Raw genomic sequence first — 20,262 nt, 5'->3', positions numbered from 1 at the left:
ATATGGTTAAATAAGAAAAAGAAGTCAAAGAGCAGATGTGATGATAGTACAAGTGTTGGTGTCGGACTGGTGTTTCCCCCGAGGCTGGTTCAGATGAAGTGATCTGAGTCGCTGCATCTGTTCACTTCTGCTGCTCACATACACAATAATATACAAAACAGCATCCTCTACACACATTTTGTACATAATAAAAACCTAAACACAGTAAACACGCTTCAGTAGGGTGAAGAAGCAGATTGACCTGTTACAAGGTCATCACAGGTTAAATTTGAGGTTTTTCTTAGTAGTTCAGTGTTGGGTCACAACACAAAGGCTGTTTGGTTGTAAGTGTGTTTTTTGCAGTGCTTTAAGGGGGGGAAATGAGAGTTAGTACTGTCTTTTATCACCTATTGTCAGTGTGTCACACAATCTCAGAACTGAGGTAATGAAATATGGACCAAAAATCCTTTTTGATAATTATTTTTCTTAGCTACTCTTAGCTTAGCAAAATAAGAAAAGAGTCGAGATATAATCCTGGCTGGAAGGAAGGTATGGTTGTATTTGTGTTTGTGTCTATGCAACACTCACTGGTGACGCTACCCAGGCTTCTCACTCTAATGGTTGTTGTGGGTGTTGTGTTGGGGGAATTACTACCTAGAATGTCAAACATGTTTGATATTTACGATTTGGTGGCTACAACATGATTTTGGGCAGTAAAATAATCGTGTTGACACCTCAGACTTGAGGATTATTAAGACAAATAGTCGTTTGTGATGAGCCTTCACTCAGGATATGCCCCCATGATCGTCGGGAGAGGCAAATCTGGCCTCTAATTGGGCTTAAAATCCTGTAGTGTGTGACCAGCCTTATTCTGCCTGTGATTGGCTCTTTGTCTTAGCTGAGCAATCCAATCCACAAATGTAACAAATATTAAGCAATCAGAGGAAGAGTAGGATGTGAGGAATAAAAATATGGAACAAATTGTGTTCCACATTGATTCAAAATGGGACGCTGCATTTAACTATCAAATGCAGAAGAATTCCACATTATTATCATGACTCCCTGAACAAAATACCTTACTTAATATACCTTACAAAATACCTAGGTTAGCTTATTTTGCAATTTGAGGGTCAGTAGATACAAAAACCTGAGAAATACTGTCAGGACTGAGGCATTTTGTCCTTTCTTGTCTTTTGTGGGTACAAAAAAATAACACTGATAGTCAAAATGCCAAAATGAGAGTTTAAATGGCAAATCCAGAAACAACATAAAAGTTAAGGTCACAGTGGGGAGGTCCACTTCTCATTATGCTGACAGAGCAAGGTTCAAGCTGTTATGATAGTGACCTTTATTTTGGACTCTCCATGCAGGAAAGTTTAAATTACAGGCCCTGACGCTCGAGCCATGAACCATCGACAAACCTTCGCTAAATCGCTTCAGCTCACAAAATGCAAATCTGTCTTTGGGAAATGTTTGCAGAAAGGGCACAACACACAAACTGTATCTGCTCCACCTCCATTCTAACCCCCAACCACACTGCACCACACTTATCACACCCGCACACAGACAGATTTCCAAGGCTAAGTGACCTGAATGCTCTCAGCTTTGAATGACATAAGTACCCGAGGGCCCTTGAGTTCTGCACCCAACCTGAACACGCTCATACAGCGGCTGATGGCGGTGCAGGACGCTCCTCCGTCCATCCATCAGAGCCTGCAGGTAATGTCTGCGAGCTCACGCGGCTTACATCAGCCAGGATAAAGGCCTCTATTAAGAAAATGAATAATGCCAACAGAGGGGAGGTGACCTCGCACTGCTCACGTGACGTCAAGGCTGGGACACGATTGGCCGCTTTTTGATGGTATATGTGATGGGGGGGAGGGCGGTCTGAAGGGTGACGGATGCTCGAGGCCGAGTGGAGATGGGCTACAGAGTCAGCCGTTTCAGTCCTGTGATCTAATCTGTTACCCATCATGCATCCTACTTCACTAATGAAAAGGCAAGGTCCCATTTGTCACGGGTGGCTATGGTAAATGGAATTTTATCCCCCCCCCCACTTCTCTTTTTAGTGAGCGCAGCTCCTCAAACATGTGCAAACACACTGATGATGGACGATCACTGCTAAAAAATAGCCTAGAAGAGCTGCAAATTAATACCAAGAAGAAGAAATCAGCGACAACTCTCGCTTCCTGGAGTTGCTTTGCTGCTTTCTGTCAGTAAGATCAGGAACAAACATCAATGAGCTTCTGTCTCACAAAAAGGACAATCCACATTGTCTCAATTATCGCTCTTCTTCAAGTAGGCAGCTCAGTGTCACATAAGGTGTCTCAGCCTGTGGTTGAATTTGGTTGTAGACATAGAGACCTCGAAAAGGCTAATTTCTGACATCACACAAGCTTAGCAGCTGCAGGATGAATTGTGTGTGAAAGCGTGGCGTGTTGGCCTTGTGTGGAGTTTTGATGGAAGGTATCACGCTGCTGATCGAGACGGTTTGAAAAGAGGAAATGACCTCAGAGAGAAAGACGGATGATGTGAAGGAACAGAGGTCTTGAGCTGAGCTGATTGTGAGCAAAGAACCATTAACACTCTGTTCCTTTCCCATATAATGAAAGAGGATAATCATTATATTTGTAAATGCTTCAATGTCACCAGGGTCAGTGAGAACATGCCACTTAATAACTGATGAGGTGAAGAAGATCGGATATGCCTGTCTCACAGCCACATCGAGGGATTTTATTAAAACAAAAGCTTCCTATTTGTGCTTAGATTTTCTCTGTTGGTGCTCAAACTGCCTATTTCTACTCAAATCTATGAAACTGTGCCTGCCCTTGGATTTATTTTGATGAACCAGCCAATGTTCATCATGTTTGCTATACCTGTTGTTGCTCAGCTGTTCTCCAGGAGACATTTAATGCATATCATGGTCAATATGTTTTGTTTTGATTTTTTGACAGAACAAAAGTTATGAATAAACCTCCTTAACATGAAAATGGAATATGTGTTGTAAAATTAGTGACTGCATACATATTTACCCTTTTAAAAGTGACTGACCTAATTCAACAGAGATCCAACAAATAGGAGCTTATAGTCTCACAATTATTGAAATGGGGATCACCAGAGTGCAGTGAATGTGTCTCAAGTGATTATAGAATAAAGACACCTGCGTCTGCAAGGTCCAGTCACTATCAGTATTCCTGGTTACCATTACACAGTGGAGACAGAAGAACACCCCAAGCAATGCAGAAAAAGGTTAGTGAAAGTATAACTCAGGGGTTGGATACAAAAATTTCCAAAGACAGCTGTCCCCCACTTTTTAACACCCATCAGGCATTTGGGATCATGTGATTGCAACCAATCTGTGGAGAAAATGTTATCATTTTAGAAGAGAAGAAGCCACTTATGCCCTAGTTTCTAAGTGTTAGTATGTGACAGACTGTGTTTTTATTCCTTTTTTGGTCATTGTGCCTTTAGCTGTCACTCCTAGTGAAAAGCCCTAGAATTCAAAACATGGATACGCACCATTGAGCTCATATCTTGCATTATCATTTTTGCATTTGTAAACTGCTGTAATGTTAAAAATTCAATTATATATTTGTATAAAAAATAATGACTTCTTGCTTTAAATCTATAAACTGTTGACACCAAATTTACAGTAAAAAAAAAAAAAAAACTAAATAGTGGGGATTAAACTGCATTTCTCCCGCTCCTTAAGCAACTGTCTGAAGTTTTATCAGCGCCGTTGTTCAGCTCATGACTTTAGAAATAAATCACTAAGTGTTTCTCCTGACCCTGTTTAGAGGTTCAGGGAAAATTTGACTTTACAGCATCATTTAATGCTGGTTGGGACAACACAGGGAAGATGTTTCCAAATACTTTATGTACATTCCCGCCACTTTTCGTTCATTAACAGCAAGGAGCAGAGGTTATTATCAGCTGTCACTCTTTCAGAGACAGTCCAGCACAAGAGGCAGCACTGTAACAAACACTGCATGTTTAGTTAGGACTTATACTCTCTATAGGATGAACATTATGTCTCTGTGGTGCGACAGAATTCCCGCTATGACTTAAATCGTTTTGATTTAGGATTTAGCTTGGACCTTATGCCATAACTTACACAGAGCTGTTACAACAGGCAGCGGGAGTGTGAAGTTCAAGGTTATTTAGCTTTCAGTGTGCAGCTGTAAATGAATTGTCTCTGTCAACATTATTAAAGTTTCTCATCTTTTTAGATAAGAGTAGGAGTTAAAGGTAATCTCATGAGGTTGATGTGACTCCCTGAACTCAGAGCCCTGACGCTGTCACAATGAGGATTAAACCACCTTCATTTAACTGATTTCTTTAAATATTTTTTCTTACTAAGGGCACAAACATCAAGTGAGCCCAATCAGGATCTATTATTTCACTGCTAGATGACAAAGGAAATATTCCTTTGTAGGAGAATGTCTATGGTCTCTCCTAGAAGCTCAATGTCACCTTGCAGAACCATAGTCCACGGTTGCTCCTCCACACTTTAACCAGCAGCGTCTCTGTTTGATACCCAGGGCTGCTGCTCCTCTGTTCCCTCTCATCGTCTCTTTCTGAGCTTAAATCCTGCACTTGAAGCTCCTCAGAGCTCCCAGCAGGAATGCAGCGAGCCTCTTTTCTCTCAGCCTTAATGGCAAAGAAAAGACAAAACATGCAGCGCGTTGTTCCACAAGCCGCCGTGATGTTATGAAATCGAGCGGGAAGGATTTCAAAGAGGCTGTGAGGATGTTTTAGAAAATAGGACGTCTACAGAAGATAAGAAGCAAAACGAGGTTAACGTCTTCTTCTTTTCATAAACCCTCTCTGTCTGTCTGTGTGTCTGTCTCCTCAGGGTTTTTTCCGCAGAAGCATCCAGAAGAACATGGTGTACACGTGTCACCGGGACAAGAACTGCATTATCAACAAGGTGACGAGGAACCGCTGTCAGTACTGCCGGCTGCAGAAGTGCTTCGGAGTGGGAATGTCCAAAGAGTGTGAGTTTGAGAACCACTTTACAAAGTGTGGTATAAAATTTCATTTAATAACTTCATGGGTTCAGAAGAAGTGGTTTAGCATCACCCAGTCTGCTGTTGGAGAGGCTTTCCCATCAAAATAAGAACTCAGAGAGGAGATGGTGATGGAATACAAGGTCAAGACTTTACTTTTCTGCAGTTATTTTCCTCCGACCCTTTTTCCTAACCATCACTACAAACGAGAATGTCAGATATGTTATTCATAAAAAAACTGTAACAAGGACTTGTATCCGTTTTGAGCATTCAGATAAGTGGTAATCGTCAACCAGTCTGAATTGGTTGTGCAGATGCAACATGAACTAGCAGGCATAAGAGGCTGCCCTGTCATCTGACATAATCTAAAGTATGCTCTAGTAAAGTGTTTCTCAACCGGTGGGTCAGGACCCAAAAGTGGATCGTGGAGCTATTTTCAATGGGTCGTGAATGTGTGTCTAGAAAAAAATGGTGGCAAAAGTCTATGAAGAGCATGCAACCATGTCGTTTATTTTAATCTTTTTTATTGTGATAATGGGTCAGTTAAAATGTGTGATTGAAATTTGAACATATTTATCTTCATGTCTTGCAATAAAAGAGCTGATTTTACTAAAATTTCTAAAATTTGCACGTTATCATGTGGAAAGGGTGGTGTAAAACATGAGTTTTGTCCTGTCCCCTGTTCCTGTCATAAATTCTTTTCCATCCAAGACCTTAAGCGGAATATTTTTATCTATTTAAATGTGCAATGCTGAAATTTTTTGGAAATTTGGGTCACGATTTGTCATCAGATATTGATGGGTTCTGAGGCTAGAGAAGTTGAGAACCACTTCACTAGTAAATAAAAAGCATGGCTTTATTTATGTTTATCTGACCTCTCTCAGAGTCACAGGCTGATAATAAGAGCTAGTCTTCAGCTCCTAATTGGCTCTTTATTTGGAGCTATAATGCCTTTTATGTCTTTAAAACAATACATTTTTTTTAAAAGGAATCCATCTCCCACAAAAGGAACCAACTCTTAGATCTGGCTTAACCACTAACGATGCTCACAACTCCCTTGTAACTTGTCATCCTGAATTGAGTTGTCATTTCAGTCCAACCAGTGCCCCACTAACCTGACACGCCAGATGGATTTGTTTCACACATCCATCTTGGAAAGCTTCAATAGGAAACGTTTGGGAAAAGGCAGAGGCTTTGAAAAAAGCTCGGAGTGTGATTGGATGAAAGTTCTGTCTGTCACATCTCTACGGGCCAATCTGAGCAACAAAACACATGATGTAGCCGCTATCGAGCTGCACTTGCGCAGCTACCGAGGAATAACGTGAAACATGGCGACTATAGACATGTAGGTACTTGACTTTTGTTGTTTTTGAAAAGAAAACAACTCAGTGCTGTTCTTTGTTCTTCTTTTAATGAAGAAATGTAGTCAAGTTCTGATAAAACTGGCACTTTAGCAGCATCCATGCTAAGCTCTTCTGCCATAATTGCACCGGCCTCTTGCTGCTGCTTGTTTACGTCACGACTCTGCCGTGCCTGAAAGTACTGCCCCTTGTCACTGATTGGCCCTGTCACTTTCTAACCGGGCCCAAACGGTTCAGATGGGAGCTTTGCAAGATGGATTCACCAGTGAAATACAAGGAAACGGGCATATCCATCTGCTTTGCAAGGTTAGTACCCCACAAGATTTATTTGCTAACTACTTCATCAACATGTACTATGAAGCCAACACAAGGAAACCTGTTACCTCAGATAGGTTGTTTCAAATGTCCTTTGTGGGGTGATTGGACCAGCGCTCTGTCTGTCTCATTCATCACAGGCCAATCAGAGCAATGAAACATGAACTCAGTATAGTAACTCTCAGTGGAGCCAGCTGGTAAAACAAACTTGCAAATCCTGTCGAAAGAAGTGTGCAGAATTGTTAGTTTAGACAGCTATTTCTAATTTTAATCTTAGTCTTAAAGATTAAATGTTATTTAATTTAGTCACACTTTAGTTTATCCTTCATAGTTTTTGTCCAGTTTTAGTTCATAGTGTACTTACATTTTAGTCTTTACTAATATGTCTCCGGTTAATGGAACAGGGATGACCTGACCGTGGCGAATGTTTCTCCAAGTAACAGTAGTATAAATCCACCTGTGTCTGGAGGGTCCAGTCACTGGTTAATCAGTATTCCTGGCTACCATTACACCATGAAGACAGAAGAACCCTCCTAGCAACTCAGAGAAAAGGTTATTGAAATGTATAACTCAAGGGATGGATACAAAAACAATTCCAAGGCACTGAACATCCCCTGAAGTTCAGTTAAATCCATCATCAAGACATGGAAGGAATTTGGCTCACATGTAAATCTGCCTAGAGAGGCCACCAAGACACCTATGACTACTCTGAAGGAGTTATAAGCTTCAGCAGCTGAAAAAGGAGAGACTCTGCATACAACTGTTGCCTAGATTTTTCACCAGTCAAAGCTTTATGGAAGAGTGGCAAAGAGAAAGCCACTGTTGAAGAAAACTCATATTAACCCTCCACTAGAGTTCAGCAAAAGGCATGTGGGAGACTCAATGGTCTAGTGGAAAAAAGATCTCTGGTCTGATGAGACCAAAATGGTGCTTGCTTCAGACAAGACCCTATGTTTGACAGACACCAAACACTGCACGTCACCACAAACACACCATCTCCACTGCAAAGCACAGTGGTGGCAGCATCATGCTGTGGGGATGCTTCTCTGCAGCTGGCAATCTTATTCAGTCTGCAAGAGAAGTACTGCTTTGAAGAAGATTTATTTTCCAGCAAGACAATGACCCACAGCATACAGTGAAAACTACACAGAAAAAAATTTAAAGACAACAAGATGAATGCTCTGGAGTGGCCGAGTCAAAGCCCAGACCTCAGTCAAATGGAGAACTTGTGGCTGGACTTCAAAAGTGCTGTTCATGTCTGATTCCTGTGCAGTCTGACAGAGCTTGAGCAGTTTTGAAAGAAGAATTGAGTAAAATTATAGTGTCCAGATATGCAAGCCTGATTGAGATCTATTCACACTGACTCAATGCTGTGATTGAATCAAAAGTGCATTTACTAAATACTGACTAGAAGTGGGTAATTATCTATACAGTCACTTATTTTACATTAAGAATATTTATTTAATTCACATTACTTGGCAGAAATCCATTTTCACTTTGAGATTAAACAAATTTTTGCATTTTTGTCAAAAAAAGCTAAATAATATTGACCATGTTTGATTTTTAAAATCAGGTAAAGGTTAACACATCAAAGGGGATGAACACTTTCTATAGGCACTGTAAATTACCTTGATGCCTTATTTGCACCGATTTATTGTTTGAAAAAGTAGTTCGATCCTTTTATGTATCTGCCCCTCATGCTGAATTATTGTCAAACTATCTAATAAATCAAGGAACTATTAGATGTATACCTTTCATTTTAAGAAAAATATACATTTTTATCATCTTCTTTTCTCCTCTCTTATCTTATCTTATCTTAAAGTATGGTCGCTTCGTATCTGAATGGCCAAAATGCATCATTAATGCCAAATGTAAGCAGGGCCTTATGCACCCATAAAATTTTTTTTATCAAGGTCCCTCCAGAGTGAGTTAATATAATATGAAAAAAAAACATTCAGTTATACATTGCAGATCTGGCTGAGGTAACTTTAGCGGCTGATTTGAAATGCAGTTCTTATCAGATCGTTCCTTACGCTGCAGTACATTTAATACAACATACGTTTGCCTCTGTTTTTATGTTGGGAGTTAAAAGGCACCACATGTAGGACTAACATGATGAAAACAAGACACTTGAGTTATTGAACCACTAATACAAAGGAGACACACCTTCCTCATGACTCTACATAGATGTGATGTTATCATCTTGCAACATTTTGTGTCTCCTTTGTGCAGCAGAAGCCCCAGAACTGTTTGCTTTGTACATGTCATTATTAATTCACTCAGTGTTTTTCTCCAAATTTTGCTGCATTCTGCTTTTATTGATACACCAGCCTTACCTAAGCATAAAAACGTACACCTTTTAGTAGCATACAGTGTTGTAATGATGAGTATCACTAACTGTGAGGGTGTGCCAAAGGTCTGCAGGGCTTTTAAAGGAAGCCATTCAGCGATATTTTATTCAATTTCCTGCCTGCAGCTTGAAGACAGTGTTCAGCATTGTTTACCGTAGATATGGGGGGGGGGGTTTCCAGTAATAGACTGTGAGGATAGAATTGGAAATTAAATGCTAATGAACTGCAAATGCAAATGATTGAAGCAAAGATACAGTAAACAAGTTAGATTTTGACCTACATTTTTATTTTTAACTTTTGGTTTTTAACATAAAAAATGCCTCCAAGAACAGTGTAAAAATCTGCCTTCATCTTCACAATCATGGTTCAATGCTGACTCCTGTTGTCCTATTTGTTGTGTGGGCTTTACACTCAACCAGCTTGCTATTTTAAAACCATAAATCAACATTATATCACTTTTTCTAAAGGCAAAAGAGTCCATTAACAAAAACATCAATTATACCTTGCAGAGCACAGGAGTTGCAGGCTTTTAAAGCCTGAATTTTTCCATTTTCTTCTTTACGTCTGTTGCTCAGATGTTGTGTTGGGTCCACGCTGACCATTTAAAAATACAAACAATGATCAAGGCAGCAATTGTTCTGTAAGTTCTGCATTTAACAAGGCATAATTGCTGCTTTTATCGATGGAGTCAGGTAGTTTAATAGAGAGATGTAATGACTGCTTCTGGATAAAAATGGTATCTAACACAGGCTTGTAGCCAGCCTAGTAAAAGGGAGGTGTAAAAGGAATTGTTTTGCTGTTGCAAATCAGAGGACTCTATTTGCTGTAAGGGTGAAAAAGTTTGTCAGTGTTGTAATCAAATTAGCTGACCAAGTTAGTCGTTGATGGTTTGTTGGTTACATCTTTGTACATCTTTTCATGCAATGTGCATGACCTTGCTTTCCAGAGCCATCTCACATCCTCACTGTCTCTATTGAGACTAGCATAGGCCGTGCCAACACGGAAACAAAACAAAGCATAAAAACGGCTTCAAATGCAAATCTGTTATGTCTGGAGTACTGTGTACTGGAGCGTTTTCCAGCATGAATGACTGTTACACGTCATCTTAATGGGTTTACGTCTGCACATTGACAGGCCACGACAAAACCATTGTTTGTTTTTTTAAGACATTCAGAGGTGGACTTGCTGGTGTGTTAAAGATGATTTCCTGCTGTACAGCCCAAGTGTGCTTAAGCTTGTGGTTATGAATTGATGGCCAGGCATTCTCCTCCAGGTCTTAAATCAGCAAAGCAGCCCCAGACCATCACACTACTACCACCATGTCTTACTGTTGGTATGGTGTTCTTTTAATGAAATGCTGCGTTAGTTAGCACCAATGTTGGGGCTTCCAACTTTGTCTGGTCAGTCCAAAGAATATTTTCCGAAAAACTCTTGGGGATAATCAAGATGTTTTTTTGGCAAATATGAGATGAGCCTTTGTGTTCTTTTTGGTCAGCAGTGGTTTTGGCCTTGGAACTCTCCCTTGGATGCCATTTTTGCCCAGTGTCTTTCTTATTGTTGAATCATGAACCTTGACCTTAACTGAATCAGGTGAGACCTGCAGGTCTTTAGATGTTCTGGATTCTTTTGTGACCTCCTGGAGAATACATTGATGTGCTCTTTTCTCTTTCCATCATTTTGGTTGGCCAGCCACTCCTGGGAAGGTTCACGACTGTTCTGTGTTCTCCATTTGTGGATAATGGCTCTCACCATAGTTTGCTGGAGTCCCAAAGCCTTGGAAGTGGCTTTGTAACCGAACCCTTTCCAGACTGATAAATGTCAATGACTTTGTTTCTCAGGTTGGACCACAACCTTTGCTAGAGTTGATACTAATATGAGATTGTCAAAGAACAAAAGTATTAAGTTGAAAAGATGATATGATGAGCAGAAATCATGGAGCGCAAGTTAGTAAAAATAAAAAGCCAACATGCAAGATTAAAGACAATGAGCCAGAGCATGGTGGAACAAGCTTGGATAACAAGCATTGGAGCTTCTAATGTTAAAGCAGATGCATCGACTGATTCCTATTTTACTGATTCAGGGCTCAACAGACCAATGAACTTGGATCTTTTACGTCAAGATTGGTTGTCCCATTCAGATTGTTTATCTTAACATCACTACAATGTACAGTACATTAAAACGACAAACTGTTAAGATGGTTAACAGCATGCTGTAATGATCAATCAAAATTTATCACATTACAAAAAACACATCGGGCTCAATTCTTTATGTAGTCCAAGTGGTTCCACAGTGCTGAGGACAGCACTGCTGTTTTTGCCAGTGTTTTTATGCTAGAGAAATTATGTGATTAAAAGGCAAAACAAGACATAATCAGGGATTAAACAAACAAATTCCTTACTTGATCCCATCAGACCACCTCTATGAAGGAAACCCGGTCACTTTGTGCTCTGTGCCCTCATGTCCCCTCGTCTCTTTGTCATCTATAGGAACAGTTTGCATTTCACAGGTTATTGGCATCCTTTGATTGCATCAGCATTTATAGCTCAGGTCCACTTCTCGCTCCATTAGCCTCAGTAGAGGAGTGGTGCAGAAGATGATGTCTTGATGTCCTGAGGCTAAACCCCCCACAGAGCTCCTGATGAGATTGGGGGCAACTCCTCTGCTTCTGTATTCATGGAGGTGATGGGATAGAGACCTCACCTTACTGCTCTGAAGATCCATGTAGAGGAGATTTCGCCCCTTCTGTTGGGACTGCTGGGTTTGAGCACCAGTTTTAGAACTATAACAGATACATAGATGTTAAATGAAGAGGACGATGTAGCTTTTCTGATGTTGGCCAGTGTTTTTTGTGCTTTTGTTTTGTAGCCTGGAGTTATCTTGTTCTTTTGGAAGAGGCCATTTTTAGATGAGAAGGTGAACCAAGAGAGAATTGATCTAGGTCAATCATCCAGTTTGTGTTCATTGGTTTTGACTATGGTCTGTTTGGACGTCATTAGGGGGTTGCGGTTGGAGAAGCGGGTAAATACTACATGAACCCCAGATACACTTGAAATCATCTTCTGTGAAATTTTTGATTAAGAGCCCCTGGTGGTTGAACTTATATACAGTTCATTTAAAGCAGCTGTGGAGATGTTTCAGTTTTTGTGGATGATGGTGCTCCATAGAGATAGAGTCTGTAGTATTTGGTACCAGTAAGATCAATAATAATCTGGATTTAAGAATCAAAATAAACCTGTATCTAGATCATTTTTTTCTCTCTAAGAAACTGGGTCAAAGGTGAAATGGATAACCTTATCCTGTAAAGCAAAAAAGTCAATTTCTTTCATAGTAGGACAGCTAAACGGACAGTCAGTGCAGGGAATGAGAGCAAGGGATGACAATAGCTGACAATTTATTGTCATTAGAAGAAAAATAACAACAACAAAATTAAAGGCACAAGGCAAAGGTGTAGCTTGTTCTTTACAAAATTCAAAAAAATATGAGGCTGCACTGAGTTCTGCGTGTACATGCACTGCCATGTTGCCTAGAAATACCACAGACAAGGTTTTCTAAACACTAGTTTACCAAGCAGTTTGGGAACCTGGCACTGATAGTTTTTAAATGATGTTTTCAAATATGAATGAAACTCCTGAAAATTTCCTAGGTTATTGGGTAGAGCTGATGCACTGATACTCTTTATGAAAATTCAGTTTGAGTGGTAGGATGTAATGATGCTGCCTCATAATCTAAAGAAAAAAAGGTTAGCCCTCAGGTCTGGGTTTGATAGGGCAGAGCCAAAGGGAGTCAGAAACATGTAGTCATCATGTCAGACTTTGCAGCCTTAACTAGATTTTTCTCTAGATTTCAGAGTTTTAGCCCAATTTTCCTAAAATAACTCTCACTTCCAAAATTGTGGACCAACCCCTCCCATTTGATTCAACTTTAATTCAGTGTAATGTCACACTCCACGGCTCAGTGTCTTGAAATATGAAGTCTTTTCATTACAAATGTTGCTCTGAAGCCAGGTGGTAAGGTTTGATTGATTTCTGTTTGGTATGGTTCTGGATAGTAAACCCCAAAATGATTTGTGTTTCCACAGACACTCAAACCTTCACTGGTGGATGGATGTAGAGGGTATGCACGTGACGTCACAGGCCCTGGTGTTCACGGGTTTCAGAGTTCATACTGGTCACAGATATCATTGGGGCATAAGCAGTAAACTTTATTTCAATTGAAAAGTGCCAGAATACATCTACGTCGTAATGTTGAAAACAGCGGATTGCTTCCTCCAGGTGGGGGAAGTTTGGCCCAAGTGAAGGAGTTCCAGTGTCTCAGGGTGTTGCTCATTAATGAGGGTAGAATGGACCACTAGATCAACAGGCAGATTGATGCAGCATGGTCAGTATTGCAAAACTCTCAATTTGCTTGTTGATCTTTCTTCTAACCCTCACCTGGGGTCCTGAATCCTGGATAATGACCAAAAGAATGAGATTACATGTTCAAGCAGTCAAAATGAGATTCCTCAGGAGGGCAACTGTGCTCAGCCTTAGGCCCTGTCCACACGGAGATGAATTCAGGAGTAGACGCAAAAGTTTTTTTGTCATATCAGCGTTTCATCCACATGGAAACAGCGTTTTGGGAGGCTGTAAATGCTACTTTATGAAATCTGTAAAAGTGTGTTCATGCTGCAGAAGCTACTGAGCTTGTTATGGCTTTTACAGCAAAATCTGATGCTCCTTTACCACCACCGTGAACAGAACATACCAGATGTTCTTAAATTGAACACGGAGAACAACCAGGAGGGCAACTAGAAGAAAGTTTGTGTCAGTTTTCTGTGATCTTCTCTCTTTTGGTGCATTTCCGTGGCAGCAATACAGCGCCAGGTAAGGCTTGGCATATACTACAGCGTTTTCAGTTGTTTTCAGTGGTTCCGTGCTTATGCGACATTTCATGAAATGATCCCGTATTTACAGAAAACTTTTTCAAAACAAAACGGAGAAATAACATTTTCATCTTCGTCTGGACAAGGCCTCAGAGGTAGGGTGAGGAGCTCGGACATCCAGAGGGATCTGGAAGTAGAGTTGCCACTCCTTCGCCTTGAAAGAAGTTGAGGTAGTTCGGGCATCTGAACATGATGCCTCCTGGTTGCCTCCTATGGAGGACTTCCAGGCTCATCTAAATGGAAGAGCTGGAAAATGTTGCTGGGGGAGAAGGATGTCCAGATGGACTTGCTTAGCCTGCTGCCAGCGCGACCCACACCCAGCGGAAGAAAATGGATGTATGGACGGATGGATAATCTAAACCAACTCCATTCTCCTTTCTCTTACCTTAAAGGAGAATTAAGACCCTAAATTTCAGCAGGTCAACCATATGGTTTAAAAAATCATGATTTCTGTTTGGTTTAATACTGAAGTTATTTCCATGAATGTTTCATGAAGTGAATGTAGAAGGTATGTGTAACTAAATGCTGCTGTAGATTTAAACAAATAAAAGGCAGAAATTTAAGCTTTATGCTGCTTTAAATAACTTTAAATAGTAACTAGAGAGTATAGTTCCATTGATATATCAGCTTTCTTTGCTTGCGTCATTAATGTGTCAGCATTCACAGGTTATAAATCAGCTGAGAGTGTGTGTTTGCGGTTCTTACATAATAATGAGTTAAGAGCTCAGCTTGAGTCAGAAATGGACAAATGCTCATGGACACTGGACTCAAGCTGTCATGTGCCTCTGGAGGAAACTGAACGCGTACTCAGAGTTGAACACAACAACAGCATTATTATGTGTTTGTGTGTTCATATCAGTGTATCTCTGAGTGTGAGCTTACGCTGCAGCTCCAGCAGGTCTGAGGTTGTATGCGTCATTACACAAGCTGTGTCTTTGTATTTCTTCAGTGGTGAGCGATCATGAGTCTTACACAATCATGAGTGCTGATGATGGTGATGTTTTATTTGTCTGGTGAATCTGCAGCAGAAGACACAGAGGAAGACTGTCAGACTGATAATTCTCTATTTGTGTGTTTTTGTGTGGCCTCCAGTATTTATAGAAGTTGGATTAATGCTGAAAATAAAGAAGCTGGAGATAGATTACTTTTACATCCTAACATGTTTGTTGTAGAGAAGCTTTTTCTGGTAAAAAAAAAAAAAAAAAAAAAAGTGTTCAGAAATAAGGCCAGAGGAAGCTTCCTTAGATCCTTCAGCTGGTTTGTGGGTGATGCTATCATGGCATGTGATTTGTTGACTGAAACTGCAACAAAAATTGTTGTCAACTACCTTTTTTTTTCCAAGAGGAAGATTTGACTAAGAATAGCTAAAAATAGATCTTTGGTGATAAAAACTGACAAACCCTCTCTATGAAAGGCCTCACCACTGACAATGCATGTCAGAGAAAAAGCCCAGCCGTGAGGTCAAAGGAACTGCCTGAAGAGGTCAGAGTCAGGATTGTTGCAAGGCACAGATCTGAGGGGCAAATTTCTGCTGTAGTGAAGGTTCCTAAGAGCACAATGGCCTTCATAATTCTCAAATGGAAGAAGTTTGGCACAACCAGGAACCTTCCAAGAGCTGGTTGCCTGGCGAAACTGAGCAATTGGAGGAGAAGGGCCTAGAGGTGACCAAGAACCTGATGGTCCCACTGATGCGTTAGATATGAAAAGTCATAATTATGAGATAAAAAGTTGAATTGGCTTCCATAGATTTCATTCAAATGCACAACTCTGTGTTTTTACAGGATATATCTAAAGGTAAAAACATCCGTCTAGTGAGTGAGAACGGGCCGATCTCTCTGCTGGATGCTTTTAGATCAAACAAGATATTGATCTTTGAGTCTGTCTCTAATGTTAGTTATGCCTATTTGCCCAAACTGTTGTTTTTCAGTCTTATCAGCGTGGGAATGCCTCTGAATCAGCAGTGAGAGCATCATGAGACGATCTAACTTTATCACCTCTGTTCTGTGCCCCAAGGTCAAAGCTTCATAAGGCATCTGACAACCCCTATCAACCCCCCTACCCCCGCCTCATCCCATGAGTGCCATTAGCTTAAACTCAACATTTAGGTGGCAGAGGTAAATAATTATGGCTGCTCGACACCCACCTGGTTAGTGTTAAGTGCTTCATGTGGCAGTGGGCCCAGGCTGCAGATAGATTGTGTTTATTTACAGCTGCATCTGTTTGCTCAAAGAGACACTGTGCAGAGCTCGGTTGCTGCAGATGGCTCAATGACAGCTTCTCAGAACAACTGCTGCTGTCTTGCTGCACATGCATTTCAGATGTAAGTCAATCAGTGAAAAAAGCGTGCTCTAGAAGTCAGGAAAAGGATGTAAAAAGAGGACAAGAGACAGAGGGTGGGACAGTGCTCTTTGACTAAAGAAGGGGAGATGAGTGCCTTAGAGAGCAGAGGGATGGTAGCAGCGCTGTGAAGAGTATTTAACAGCTTTATTCAATGACCCTTCATTCTCGGCTCTAACACTCCAGAGAGCTCTTCAGAAACACTTGACTCACTCGTTTACGGCATCTCTCTCACAGGCTGACACAAAGGCTGAAGCTTCACACTCACAGAACACAAAGATCTGAGAGTGTGATTAAAATTAAATGGTTTATACAGGAGGGTAGCATGCAAGAAGCCCGCGTCACACAGTTGTCCCTGTGAGCTACATGCACTTAAAGAGCCACCTTTTTCTATGATCTTTATTCCAAATTCTTCCAGCCAACCCCACAGTAAGATCATGGAAAACAGTTAGTATTCAAAATATGATGTCCTGTCTGCCTGGGACTCTTGGGCAGTTAGCATCATAAAACCTTGGGTTTCCTTAGCATCGTTGTTTAGGTTTGCTTTTTTAGTTATTGAAGATTCACGTGATCCGTGTGGATGATGTCAAGCAAACCTCATCTCCTGGGAAGTTTAGAGCTCCTGAAAACTATGCATGGAAATCAGCGGTGTGGATTATTCTGAGTTAGATATCACTGCAGGTAATAGAGAAGCCAAAAAAGGGAACTGCAGACAGATGAATGGGTTAGACACCAGTACAGTAGGGGGAACAATGATGGGCCTGGCGAAAGCATAGAGTTGTAGTAGACTTCAATGAGTAGATAAATCTAACAATGACAGATTCTCTGACAAAGTGGAACTGTATTCAACATAGAATCATATCATGCAGAAAGACGTCATTAGGGCTGATGGTGAAAGCACCGTCTCAATTCCCCAAAGCTGAGAGTACTTTCTTGGGACGTCCTGGCTTATTAGCAGCAGTGTGTGGGAAGAGCCATTGGTAAAAGGACTATACTGAGCTATCCACGGTGGACGTGAGCTAAAGAAAGCCACCACCAGACTGAAAATAAGACAAATAAAACATACGTAGCTCCTATAGATGTCAGTAAGATCAACAGCAGGCATTCCAGTACAGTCTCAATGATCTAATATTCAAACTGGTCTTCATGTTATCATCCAAATGGTGGATAAATAGACAACCTTGAGGTTGTTCTGCCTTTTCCAGTACAAACCAAATAAGTCATAAAGACTTAACACCCCCCTACAGACCAGTAAAAGTTAGCAGCTTCATGCTTCCCTCTGTAGGTATTAAAAAGCTTTATATTTTCACGGCCTCTTGTCCAATGCATCATTCGGATGTATCTGCTCATGCTTGCAGTAGTTTGCTCAGAGTGCAGGGGTAATTGATTGCTCTGGGTTGGAGGGGTAGTTGGTAAGGAGGGGCACTTGCCACGTTGCTGTCTTCCTGAATCACATCTCATGGGTCTCCAGCGTCTGTACGGACCACAACCCCCTCACCAGACACTATCTGTCACCCCACAATGACAAACAGCACTCATGGACAGATTGTTTACCATCCCCCACTTCTATACCATCATCTGCACCACCACCCCCTCTGGGGGCAAAAGTGTTTGTGTGTTTGTTTTTAAAGGGACCTCCATGCCACCATCTCTGTCTGCTGTTGTCAAGTCATATTTTTATACAGAAGCAGCCCTGGTATGTCTCCTCTAGCAGTGTTTAGGTTGAGAACAGGATTAAAAGATGCTTTTTTTTGCAAAGAAATGACAGCAAGAAAATCCTTTAGTCACCTGGAAAAGAAAAGCCAGCAGACAGAGTACCAGAAAGCTCAAAATAAGGACTTATCCCTTTTTGAGGCCCATTCTTTTTTAGCATCTGGTGTTGCTGCACAGTCAGAAGAGAGCATATAGAGTGAGCGTAGTCTAAATTGAAGAAAAAATTGGATAGGTCTGTGAGCGAAGCTTTTACTACAAGAAGAAAGGTAGTTTCACTGTCTTGTCCAAACATTGCCAATATTTTTGTACAATTTAAGACCGAAGTGAACCGTGGTGACGTCAAAGTGGTTCATAGGGTGCAATTTGCCAGCGGGATATCCCCTCTGCTGATGAGAGCCATAAATCAATCATCAGAAGTCTCAAATGTAAACTTTGCAGACATGAGTTTTAAATGGGAATAATTAAAGGCCTGTCTTCTAGTGATGCTTTTCCCCAATACCAATGTGGACAAAGTTGTTTGTAACCTTAAAGGATGAAAAATCCACAATGACCACTGAAAAACACTTGAAACTGACAAAAGTGGTAATAAATACAAATTTACTGAAAATTAAGTGGTGAAAATCAGACATTGCATTTGAATCATTAAAAAACAAACAAATGAAACAGGCCTGACCAAAATTGATGGTGCCCTGAGATAAGATGTAAAATAAGGTGTGTCCTGTAATTAACATCACAGGTGTCTTTAAACTTGTAATCAGTCAGTCTGCCTTTTTAAAGGGTGAAAAGTAGTCACTGTGCTGTTTGGTATCATGGTGTGTGCCACACTGAACAAGGAGCACAGAAAGCTAAGGAGACAGCTGTCCCAGGAGATTAGGATGAACTTTATAGACAAGCATGTTAAAGCTAAAGGCAGTAAGACCATCTCCAAGCAGGTTGATGTTCCTGTGACTACAGTTGCACATGTTATTTAGCAGTTTAATGTCCACAGGATCATAGCCAAGCTCTCTGGACGTGGCCGCAAGAGAAAACCGATGACAAGTTGAAGAGATGGATAATTCGAATTGTAACCAAAGAGCCCAGAAAAACTTACAAAGAGATTAGAGGTGAACTCCAAGTTCAAGGTACATCAGTGTCAGAACGCACCATCCATCACTGTTTGAACCAAAGTGGACTTAATAGAAGATGACCATGGAAGACTCTACTGTTCAAAAGAAAAACGTAAAAAACCAAAACCAGAATTTGCCAAATTTTGCCATGTTAATGATGCCACAACGCTTTTGGGAGAATGTCCTTTGGACAGATGAGACAAAACTGGAGTTTTTTGGAAAGTCACATCAGCTCTGTGTTCACAGATGTAAAAATGTAGCAAAATACCTGTGGACAGGTGCAGAAGTCTCATTGAGAGTTACAGAAATCCCTTGATTGCAGTGATTGTCTCAAAAGGTTGTGCCACAAAATATTAAGTTAAGGGTACCATCATTTTTTTCAGGCCAGCTTCATTTAAAAAAAAAAATGATTCTGTTGAGCTACAATTAAATGTGATGCTTGATTTTCATTTGTTACTTTTCAGTCATTTGTTTATTTTTTATTATTACTTCAGTTATTTCAGTGACCATTGTGGGTTATTCTTTCTTTAATGGAAGGGTACCATCAAATTTTTCCACATGTGTAAAGGCAGGGTGATACTCTTTTTAAAGACTGTTGTAAATAGGAAAATTTAAAATTGGAAAGCTGGATTCTAAATTGAAGGTTCAACTGCAGACAGGACTTCCCAATGAGCAAAAAAATGAATGTATACCCCTGTTCTCAGTATTTATCATCTTTTTTAGTCATATTTTGCTGATTTGTCTTCCTTGATCTTTCTTTTTAAATTTCATGTCAAACCATCAAAGATTTTATGTATTTTTAGCAAAAAAAAATCTGTTTTGTTTTATTGGCTGCTGTTGTGTTCAGTCATACTGCACCAAGTCTCTGTGTCAGTGAGACCCCTCCCACTGCCCCCACACTGACTTTATAAACCAGCATGACCGACAAGGTGACAAGGATCAAGTCTGTTTTTCATTTTAGTCTTTTGAAGATTATTTATGCTGCATATGAAGACGTGAATACACTTTAAATCTGATGTGGCTCTGTGCCAAGAATCTCTTTGTTTCATCAGTCTGAGATAATGTGGCCACACTTTAGCTCATTTTCATGTTTCTCTAATGAATAATAATGAATATTTGCACCAGCCAAATGTGCTTCACTCTTTGTCCAGTCATAGTTAATAAATCTAA

At 40.5% G+C, this 20,262-nt stretch overlaps 1 protein-coding gene across 3 annotated transcripts in view; it reads left to right on the top strand.

The window, feature by feature from the left end:
• The window catches only part of LOC121523944 (retinoic acid receptor beta-like), a 195,354-nt gene that overhangs the window by 120,723 nt on the left and 54,369 nt on the right, over positions 1 to 20,262 (top strand). For all 3 annotated transcript variants that reach the window (XM_041809035.1, XM_041809036.1, XM_041809038.1), the window contains exon 3: positions 4,835 to 4,976. In XM_041809035.1, coding sequence (XP_041664969.1) covers positions 4,835 to 4,976 — 142 coding nt within the window. The remainder of the gene's footprint in view (positions 1 to 4,834; positions 4,977 to 20,262) is intronic.

The sequence above is a fragment of the Cheilinus undulatus genome, linkage group 16, assembly GCF_018320785.1.
Source record: "Cheilinus undulatus linkage group 16, ASM1832078v1, whole genome shotgun sequence".
NCBI lineage: Eukaryota > Metazoa > Chordata > Actinopteri > Labriformes > Labridae > Cheilinus > Cheilinus undulatus.
This window is presented reverse-complemented; position numbering and strand designations above follow the sequence as displayed.